This window comes from Vulpes lagopus, chromosome 2, assembly GCF_018345385.1.
Source record: "Vulpes lagopus strain Blue_001 chromosome 2, ASM1834538v1, whole genome shotgun sequence".
Taxonomy (NCBI): domain Eukaryota; kingdom Metazoa; phylum Chordata; class Mammalia; order Carnivora; family Canidae; genus Vulpes; species Vulpes lagopus.
This window is the reverse complement of record NC_054825.1, coordinates 112,742,175-112,752,268: the sequence shown is the minus strand read 5'-3', so window position 1 is coordinate 112,752,268 and position 10,094 is coordinate 112,742,175. Positions and strand designations below refer to the sequence as shown.

Sequence of the window (10,094 nt, the reverse complement as noted above, 5' to 3'; positions counted from 1 at the left end):
GCACCTCCACACCCCATCACCACTTCCTAATGACTGAGCATCTTGCTTTTAGGGAAACTATGAGTGCTCTGGGTTCCCAGGGATTCCAGGACCTTCCGTGGTAAAGATCCTGTGGACCCCTAACAGTCTGGCACCCACTGAAGGACGTCACCCAGAGCCATTAGGGCTTTTAAGTGGTGACTCCTAGTTTTATCACTTATTCTGAACTTATCAGCTAGAATCTTCTACAAAGATAAACTTTCCCTCCTCAATGATTCCTTTACACTGAATGCATTTCATACAGGAAAGGCGTCGTACGTGTTTACCCCTCTGTAACTCTGATGTTCTAGCACCCTGCAGAGGTCATTGTGAGATTTTAAGGGCATAGTACTTGTGAACTGAAGGGTTTTTTTTATAAAAAGATTTTTATTTATCCATTTGAGAGAGAGAGAGAGAGCACAAGCAGGGCGAGAGGCAGAGGGAGAAGCAGCTTCCCCGCTGAGCAGGGAGCCCGAATCAGGATTTGATCCCAGAACCCTGAGCTGAAGGCAGATGCCTAACTGATGGAGCCACTCAGGCGTCCTGAAACTTTTTATGTAATTACATATTTCATCCTGGCTCTAGTCATGCCTCAAGGTCCATTATTTTACCTTGTGTCAGTGGGCACCCCTTTATGTGGGTTTTGGGTTTGTGGACACAACCACGTCACCTTTGTCACTTGCCTCACTGCCCGGTGCAGCCCCTGCCCAGGTGCGCCCTGCACTCCTGAGCCCACCATCCTCAAGGACCCCGCGCCCCCTTGCCAGCAGGTGGAAGCCACAGCCTGGGAGCTGGGTTCCCAGTGCTATTGCCAGGCCTTCTGGGCAGATAAAGCTAGGAAACGTGGTCAGAAGGAGACCACAAAACCGTGACCTGGGGGTAAACCTGTCCATTGCATAAATTTAAAATTACACGGTTCATGCTCAGCTTCGTCAGCTCGATGCTTGTGCTTCTGTCCTTAGGCTTTAAACTTCAAGTCCCGTGTATGTGTGCACATTGATCGGGGAGACAGAAAACCAGCAGAGGAAAACCAGCAGAGGTGGAGTGACTCTCCTCACTCACACCCTCAGTCAGGAGCCTTGTGGTTTCACAGGAGGGAAGTGCACCCAGGGCCTCATTAATTCCTCGCTCCAGCGGGAATCAAGAAAACACCCATCTCCATTATCCAGGAGGCATGGGGTGAGGGAGGGGATGATGGTGCGTTCACCCATCTCTGGATGACTCTGGGGACTGTGGGAAGCACCGAACAGAAGGCTTCTCCAAAGACAGCGTGTTGGGAACGTCACTCACATCATCGATGGCGTGGACCACTCCTGCCGGCACCGAGCTGGGGGGAGGACGACAATGACCATACACATCACTGTACAGTTTCTGTCTGTGTCCCCAGCACCCAAACCCTTCGATGCTCTTTCTTTCTTCCTTTCTTTCTTTTCAGGTAGGTAGGTAGAGAGAGAGAGAGAGAGAGAGAGAGAAGGGGCAGAGGGAGAGCATCTCAAGTAGGCTGCACATTACGTGCAGAGCCCAACACAGGGCTTGATTTCACGACCCAGAGATCACAACCTGAGCCAAAATCAAGAGTCAGATGCTTAACTGACTGTGCCACCCAGGTCCCCAACTCTTTGACCCTCTTCATGCTGCTGAGCCATCCTTCTGTTTTCACTTTCCGGTCCTCCCCACTGGTCCCGTCCTTGCCTCTGGGCCCATCTCTCTGCCCCCTCTCCTGCTCCTCACACCTCCCTCCTATATCAACATCTCTCATTTTCTCCCCATTCCTCATTTTCCTCTCTCCTCCTTCCTTTTCATGTTCTCTGGAAATGTTTTCTATCACACTCTGCTCTTGGTTCCAGATCCCCTGTGTGTTGTGAGTGATATGCACAGCTCTACCCCGGTGCCACCTACACATCCAGCCTTGGCTCAGAACCTCAGGGGTGACTGACGTACAAGAAGCCTTGCAGCGCAGTCTCTGTCCTCAGGAACTCAGGCGTTTGAAGGCAATCGTGAATCTGGGAAAACGCAACAGGCTTCAGAACAAACCCTGAATGAACGTAATGATGTAGGAGCACAAACGAGACTTCATGAAGCCTCTGGTGAAGTTTTGAGAAGCTGAATAGCCAGGAGCCACGCTGTTCCTCTGACGATGGAAACAGCCCAACAACAGCAATTGAAATGTCACTAAGGTGATGGGAAACCACGTGTTCGTGGAGACACCACGCTGCAGGACCACCGTACTACGCTGTGGTACCTGACACGGCTTGCTCAGGCCCTCTGGCCAATGGCTAACGGCCAACACGGCACAACAAGTATTACACTAGCAAAACAACAGTTGAAGAAAAAAATATTCAATTAATGTCAAAAAGGTACAAAGTGTGTTTTGTACTGTAGGGCTGACCAAGGGCTTCCTGAAGACCTTCCGAAGTCACCTGCTAGACTGTACGACGTAAACATCAGTGAGACGCCAGAGAGGCCCTTACAGAGAAGCAAAATGTGGGCGGACAAGGGGAGGACCCCGACAGGTGAGTGCCTGTGGCTGGAAGCTCACCGAGGAGACCCAGGAGACGGAAGCAGGGGGCGGGGTGGGCCACCGTGGGAGGCCGCAGCACCTGGAACCTGGAATCCATTCAGCAGGCAGCAGGAAGGACCTTTCCATGTGGATTTGTTTCATCAGGGGAAGAAGGGAAAGTCCTATTGAGTGTGGTTTTCAAGTAAACAGCCAACTAAAGGAATTTCAGAGAATTCTGTGTTATTCATTAACACCATCAAAATCCTAAGTCACAGACACCAGCTGTGTCAATACTAATGACCTCGTCGCATCCCTGAGGGGTCTCCTGAGTAAGTAAAGAAGGATGCCGGGCCGCCCGGGTGGCTCAGTGGTTTAGCGCCGCCTTCGGCCCAGGGCGTGATCCTGGAGACCCGGGACTGAGTCCCACGTCGGGCTCCCTGCGTGGAGCCTGCTTCTCCCTCTGCCTCTCTCTCTCTCTCTCTCTCTCTCTCTCTCTGTGTGTGTGTCTCTTATGAATAAATAAAATCTTTAAAAAAAGAAAAAGAAGGATGCTGCCTCCCCTCTGATGTACCCACACACAGAGAAAGGACCAGCCAGACCCAAGTGGGCAGCAGAACCCCTCTGACAGGTATGGAGCTTGCTCAGAAACTCTGGCCACACTCCAGCCGCATGCCAGCGGTCTGCTAACCATTCAGCTCCTTCCAGAAAAGAACCTTCACCCAGAGCATGAGAAATCCTGAACTGGGACCAGGGGCAGGAGAATGGGATACGTGGGAAATTGCTGCACTTTCTATCTTCTTCCTTAAAATACACACACACACACACACACACACACACACACACACACACACGTGCCAAAACAAATTACCTGTCCTGTGAAGCTGGATCACCAAATTCCTTATCAAAAGGCAGCAGAGGCCGGATCCGACAGTGAACCCTGATGTTCCCTTTCAGCTCCTACAACAACAGAATTAGTACCTGTGAGCTGAGCAGCGAGGCTGAGCTGACCTACGATTTCCTCAAGGAACGCATCCGGAGTACCCGTCCCCAGGATGTGAGCGTTGGATTTCCCACCCACACCCTGGCTTCTGAACAAGTCCCCAGGGACTAGGACTGAGCCGTCGGTGTTCTTTTCAGCTTTTTAAAAATCCACACTGAAATTTGTTCACTTGGCAAGTGGTCATTACAGGGTCGTAAGTATCAAGACAACACCTCTCAACTGCCACCTGCATCCACTTTGTGAGACATTTTAGGGGACGTTTCTGAAATCTGGTACTTCTGTGACTTTCACGGCCCCTGCAAAGTGTTCATCCAAACCGTGACAGGATGTGATATCGTAGAGACAAAGGCAAAGAGTGAGAACTGACTAAACTATGTCGCTCCTGTGCAGAGGAAGTGGAGCTACCATCTGGGACGTTCGCTGATTTATGGAAGCTGGTCAACATGCGCTAGCGATGATGGATCTGACACCTCCTGGGTGACCCCGGCTCCACCAGCACCACTCTCTCTGTCACCATGCTGGTGTCTTTTACCCACTGGTCCTTTATAAGGTTGGGAACACAAACTCTGCCCCGTGTCCTCTAGAAACCATCCATCTCCACTCACTCCCACCAGTGCCCTGGCTTGCAGTTGCGTTGGGCATTCCCCAAATGGCTAGAGGCGGTCTGTTCTTATCCATCCTGAAGTTCTGCATCCAGAATGAGAAGTACATCTCTAGGTCACGTCTCTGATGTTCTGATGTTCTTCCGTCAGTGCAGCCGAGCAACCACCAGCTTAGGTGGCAGCCCCTGACACACATGACCCATTCTGTGCTCAGGATTATCACCTAAAGCCAAGAATTCTGCACCCATCCCAAGGGAGCCAGCAGCTCCTCTCCACCCCTCAGAGGATAGACACACCCATTGGAAAGGTGGGAATTGTCAGCATGGATACGGCTCTGCCAGGAGGCCAACAATACTCCCAGCCAGAATCCAGCATTCTGTGGGAGGAGGCGTGGCCCAGAACCAAGACCGCACTGTCACAAGACAGGAAAGACTACGGGAAGGACGGGGAGGGCCAGGTAGGAGCAACCTGGAGAAGGCGGGTGAAGGGTGGTGTCAGGTGACCTAAGAGGTGGCCACATCCATGCAGTGAAGAGGTGTCACCCACAGAGAGGGACGGCCACCTGCACTTCACGTACACCCGAGCATCATGGGCACAGCCCAATGTGGTCTGTGGAGACCAGGACGCCAGGCTGAGCCTGCGGTCCGAGCTCCTGTGGCAGGGCAGTGAGAGGGACTCCTGCTAACAACCACAAGGATGATGGTGATGATGGGAGTTTCAACATGTTCTTCTGTTTAAAAACTGATCTTAGTTCACAGGGTGATGCTGTTGCTGGCAGTCACCTCTCTCGGGCACGTTTCCCACACACCTGCTGTTGTCCCACTTCAACTGCCTGCACCTGTGTACTTGGCATTTCATAGCCTGTTTGCTCAAGTTAAGCCTAGTACTCTAGCCTGTGGAAATATTTTAGGACACTCCCATTCAATATGCTTGCTATCAATCTCTTTCAAATTTCTATTGTCAAATATAGTAGCTTGCTTTGCTGTCTCCATCAAGTCAATAAGAATTAGGGCCTAAGAGTTTGGACAAAGCCCAGAGGCTGTCCCTAGACAGCTCCTCCTGGCTGTCATCTGGGCAGGGATCCCTGGCTGGGCAGGCCTGCCCCTCCCTCAGTGTGTGGCCTCCAGAGGCCAAAACCCAACAGGCACCTGGCCTGTGAGGGACGGCTCGCAGCTCTTCTGTCGATGTTCTGTTCATAAATATTTCATGTCACACTTTTGCAAATGCTTGGCTGCTGACCAGATACTCTACGTCTCTCCTATTTTCTTGATGTAATACCTGGAAAGGACGTGAGAACATTGGCATGCTCATAAACTGCTGGTTCCAGTGAGCAACACTTTTTCCTTCCAAGTGTTCAGAAACCATTCTTTGGTGATCCATTCTGAATCTTCCCCTGGACTTGCTGCCAGTTTATTTAACTAGTTGTGAAGCACAGCTCCTTTTACTTTTTGAACACTGAATAAGTGATACACATTGATTGGTTTATGGGCTGTAGGTCCTCCAGGACGCCGAGACCTGCAGTTCCATGGGGTGTCTTCCAGGGCATGGAGGGCAGCTGGAGAGCCAGGCCTCGTCCCACCCTCGCCCTGGATCTCGCAGGGACCTCATGGGAGAGCGGCGGCACCACAGCTCCCTGCTCATCTCTCCCTTGGTCTTTGCAGCAGGGCAATGCTGCTGTTAAGACCAGGTAAGAAAATGCACCAAAGGGCTCAGCTCACAGAGTGGCTGGTGGGCAGGAAGCCTGCAGTGGACATGCTCTGGGGTCATGGTCTAGAGCTTGGGAGACACCGGGAGACACCCAAGCCCATAGTGAGAGTCACTCTCAAGTGAGTCTAACCGCTGGGGGGCCCAGGGCCAAGGAGCTCCCAGGAACACAGGCTTTGCGGCTGCAGGTCAGCAGGACCAAGAGGAGGCCGGGGCTCCAGCACACCATCCAATCTCATGGAAACAAAGTTCACCCAACAAACCACCAGCTCCAGCCTCACCGTGTGCAGAAATGGAAATCTGTCTTCACACCTCCGGGACCTCAGACCTCACACTGCTTAAGAGGGGAAGGGCGAGTTGGCCTCTGCATCCTGCTGCCGTTGAGGAAAGCTGGGGGCAGTGCAGGCCAGGAAGGCAGAGCTCCATGGACCCCGGCTCATGCGCTTGGTGGGCACCGTCTGCAGACCCCTGCACACGCGCGCTCAGCCTGGTGTCTGACCACCCACCACCCACTGCCCACCAACCACCCCCGGGGCTGGTCCCATTCACCCCACCCCGAGGCTGCTCAGCCCCATCCATCCTGCATGTGGGCCCCGCCTCCCCTGACCACGCCTCCTCTGACCACGCCTCCCTGTGGGCCACACCCCCTGCTAGCCACGCCTCCCACTGGCCACACCCCCAACTGGCCAGACCTCCCCTGGCCACGCCTCCCACTGGCCACGCCCCCACAGACCACACCTCCCATTGGCCAGACCTCCCTATTAGCCACGCCTTCCACTGGCCACGCCCCCGAAGACCACGCCTCCCAGTGGCCACGCCCCCACTGGCCACGCCCCCCACTGGCCAGACCTCCCTCGTCTGGGGGCCGCATCTCCCCCACTGGCCACGCTTTCCAGCTGACCACGACTTCTCGTGTGACACATCCCTTGCTGGCCATGCCTCCACCAGCCACACCTCCCCCTCAAGCAGCACCTCCTTGCTGTCCCTTCCCTCCCCCTCCCCCGCTCCCCCTTCCCGCCACCCCACCCCACCCCTACCTTTCACTGAGGCGCCTCCTGGAGGTCACCTCTCCCACCCTTCCTGGAGCCCTGAGGTGCTCACCACCAAGCGATTGTGCAGCACCCTCCTCTTCTGCTTCTCCAGCTGGTACCGCGCATCTGCTTCCTGCAGCGACCGCTCCAGCTGACCCACCTTGGACTGCCAAGCTGCGGTGACAATATCATCCGAAGTTCCGGTGAGGTTTGCAGGGGAGGACCTTCACGCCACCAGCCGTGACCTGCTCTGCCTGCAGGAGGCTCACGTCCTTGGGGACAGCCACGGCTCTTCTCCCTTCCAGTTTTCTGTAAGGCCCCTCACTTTTCAGAGCGGGGATATACTACTTCCCACTGGATGACCATCCCGTCCCCATTCCTGGAGCCTGAGACTTGGGAGGACCTCAGGTGTGCACGCACATGCCAGGAAGGTATCCGGCTGGTACCGGGGGCCAAAGCCCCTTCCTCCCTGGGTCCTTGGACAGAGTATCCCCATCTTGACCCAGTCATGACCAAGCTGCGTGAGGCTCTCAAAAATGAAGGAAGAGTGAACAGATGGACCAGATGTCCCACCGCGCCCCAGGAACATCTGAGTCAGGAGGCTCAGTGGGGACACGGCCCCAGTGTGGGGAGCGCATGAGGGTCAGGAGACCCTCCAGAGGACCCGGGAACCCCATAGGGGCGCCTGACCCAGACCCGGGCCCCACACTGGCCAGCCAGTGCCTCGGGCGGGGTGCTCTCCCCTGTGTGCCCAGGCGGCCGCACAAAGGAAGGCACATGGAAACCTGAATCCCTGGCAGCTGTCTGTGTCTGCGAAATGGCCGAGCCACCATCGGGTTAGGGCCACGCTTACCCAGCAGAGCCTGGTGGCACAGCTGTGCTCCCTGGACAGCCGCCTCCACTGCAGAGAGACCGTCCTGCAGGTGTTCCCAGCAAGCTCTGAAGGCTGCCAGAGACGAGGCTCGCAGCGCCTTTATGTCTTGCTTCAGTTTCTGTGACACAAGAGCACACACGATGAAGACGGCTAACGTTACTGATCACAGAGCACCATGTTTAGCAGCTACGTACGTGTCTGTAAGGTGAGAACCGGCCACCCCCTGGGAGCCGCGTGGTCCTGAGCACACGCTGGAGCCATGCTGGCCCCTCAGCGCCTCTGACACACGGCCAAGTGCACATGCAGGAGCGTTTAGTGGACTCTGGGGACAATGGGACCGATAAGCAGCATCCCCCACGTCAGGGGCTCTTCCTTCTGAGGCGCTGGGGAGGCAGACTGGCGCCAGGGCCAGAGGCCCAGAGAAGGAAGGAGCCCATGTCCTGCCACTTAACATCTCCTAGATGTCCTTGTTTCTGGTCTTTTCTTTTCCATAGAATGGAGACCGTTCCATGTTTGGGTTGCATTCTGATGAAATGCCAATACCTTACCGAATTACAGTATGTTTATGACCTGGAATGCAGATAAATTTAGCCACTGCGGTCAAAGATGGATCCCTGCCACTGAGTGTCAGAAGACAAAGGATTCATTCCGCGTCAACCCATTCTGCATGCACTCCGGCAAACCTCTCAGGGCCGACTAATCAGGTTTACAGATGGCATTTTTGTTGTTGTGATAATGGTCTTTTTTTTTTTTCCTTCTAATTTCTACCCCGGTCACATTGTTTGTAATCAAAGGTGAACAATGCTCCTAATCAAACGATGGTATAAAAATACCCCAGCGCGGTTTCGCCCTGGAGAACTGCCAGGCGGGCTGCAGCCACGGCCACGTTTCCGACTTTTCTTTCCAGACGCCCCCGCGGTACAGCAGGAGCTGCTTCCGTGTGACCAGTGGCACGTGCCCTGGCTAACCTGACCTGAATAGTGCCGTCTTCCACCATCGACCTCAGCGTGGAGGAGAGGCCCCCGGCTCCCTGTGGAGCAGGACCAGGGCTGCTCCCCACCGCCCGTCCCGGGGCCTTCCTTCCTTCCTGTGTGTGGGCAGGACCACGGCCCGCGGGCCCGGGAGCTGGACCTGCGTTGGGCAAGTCCTAGCGGAGAAGGCCGAGCTCCCGGAGCAAGCGCCACCACAACGGGTCCCGGGTGTTGGGATGCTTCTATGGCCTAGGAGAGGAGGCCCGGCCCCCCTGGAAGCTGCGGGGACATCCACCCCGGGAGCTCTGCTTCCTTCAATCAAGGCTCCTTTGAATCCCGAAGAGTAGATGTAATCTGACGAGCAGAACAGCACAGATTCACCAGAAAACAAGCACCGTGAGTCACGGACGTGACATACAGACCTCCACTTGCGGGGCATTGCGCCTACCTGAACTCCTACCTGAACTCCGCGGTGGAGCTGGGGTGCAGCCGGGGGCGTGCTTCTCTGCGGTGGGTCCTGCTCCAGGCACCGGGGGCACAGCCCTGCGGCCGCGCTGCCAGCCTCTCCCGTCATTCCTCGGCACTGTTGAGCCAAAAAGAATGAGAAGGTTCAAAGTCTCAATGCCTTGGAGCAGGTGCACGTTCTCTGAGGGGAGAACATTCACAGGGTGTCCGCTGCGCCCCACCTGCATGCAAGCAGCTGCTGCCCGGCCTTGCACCGCTCACGCTGCACAGGGCCCGCACCGGTGGGGCGGCACAGGGACAGGGCATAGGTGGGGCTCATTGGACGGCACTGGGACAGGGTGGGGGGCGCGGGGGGACGGCACAGGGATGGAAGTGGTGGGTGCAGGTGGGCGGCACAGGGACGAGAGTGCAAGGACAAGGGTCACAGGGAGGTGGAGCCTGAAGGCATCCGTGTGCAGCAGGTGTGCAAGGCTGGGGCAGTCTGGCTGATGAAACGATGGACACAATAGTGAGGGGGACAGGGGTGAGGGGGAGGCCGCAGGTGACCAGGGTCACTGCCTGGGTGTTTTGTTCAGGGCAGTGCCAAGCCAGCAGAGATTCTCACAACAGGCACTTGTTCAGAAGGATGGCTCTGGGAGCGAGGTGGAGAAGGACGGAGTGAAGGGGGCTGTACCCGGGGACAGAGTAGGTGAGTCAGGATAACACTGGCATGTCTGGGAGATGACACAGTGGGACAGGACAGGAGCCCCGCAGCTCCCGAGTCCCCGGCCTGCATGCCGGCTGGCACGGGGCCATAACTCAGGTCCTGAGGGACAGGCGATGGGTCTGGGTTTTTGCTTTGTTTTCCAGTCTGTGTCTGAGTGGTGATGCTTTCAGGCTGAGTCCTTGGACTGTCAACCCCACCGCCCACCTTCCAGGAGGTGAAACAC

At 55.7% G+C, this 10,094-nt stretch overlaps 1 protein-coding gene across 3 annotated transcripts; it reads right to left on the bottom strand.

Moving 5' to 3' along the window:
- Positions 1 to 1,049: 1,049 nt before the first annotated feature.
- LOC121476224 (kinesin-like protein KIF25) lies at positions 1,050 to 9,461 on the bottom strand. Of its 3 annotated transcripts, XR_005983893.1 has the most exons (6): positions 9,161 to 9,281; positions 7,709 to 7,847; positions 6,926 to 7,029; positions 3,387 to 3,475; positions 1,918 to 2,021; positions 1,225 to 1,345 (listed from the first exon to the last, which is right to left on the bottom strand). XR_005983893.1 is itself a non-coding variant. In XM_041729945.1 (5 exons), exons 1-5 carry the CDS (start codon positions 8,029 to 8,031, stop codon positions 1,222 to 1,224), a joined length of 564 nt encoding a protein of 187 aa, XP_041585879.1. In that variant the 5' UTR covers positions 8,032 to 9,461; the 3' UTR covers positions 1,050 to 1,221. The 3 variants fall into 3 exon arrangements, 2 of the variants coding, with proteins under 2 accessions (XP_041585879.1, XP_041585875.1); XM_041729945.1 differs by lacking the exon at positions 1,918 to 2,021 and having other exon boundaries at positions 1,050 to 1,345; positions 7,924 to 9,461; XM_041729941.1 differs by lacking the exon at positions 1,918 to 2,021 and having other exon boundaries at positions 1,050 to 1,345; positions 9,161 to 9,459.
- Between the last annotated feature and the right edge of the window lie 633 nt (positions 9,462 to 10,094).

What these genes read in the sequence shown, in the direction of transcription:
- LOC121476224 (XM_041729941.1), bottom strand. Translation starts at nt 9,274, where the DNA reads ATGACGGGAGAGGCTGGCAGCGCGGCCGCAGGGCTGTGCCCCCGGTGC. An exon ending in GTGCCACCAGGCTCTGCTGG is followed by an intron (nt 7,030 to 7,708) that starts GTAAGCGTGGCC and finishes TTGTCACCGCAG; the next exon opens with CTTGGCAGTCCAAGGTGGGT. An exon ending in TGCTGCACAATCGCTTGGTG is followed by an intron (nt 3,476 to 6,925) that starts GTGAGCACCTCA and finishes CTGTTGTTGTAG; the next exon opens with GAGCTGAAAGGGAACATCAG.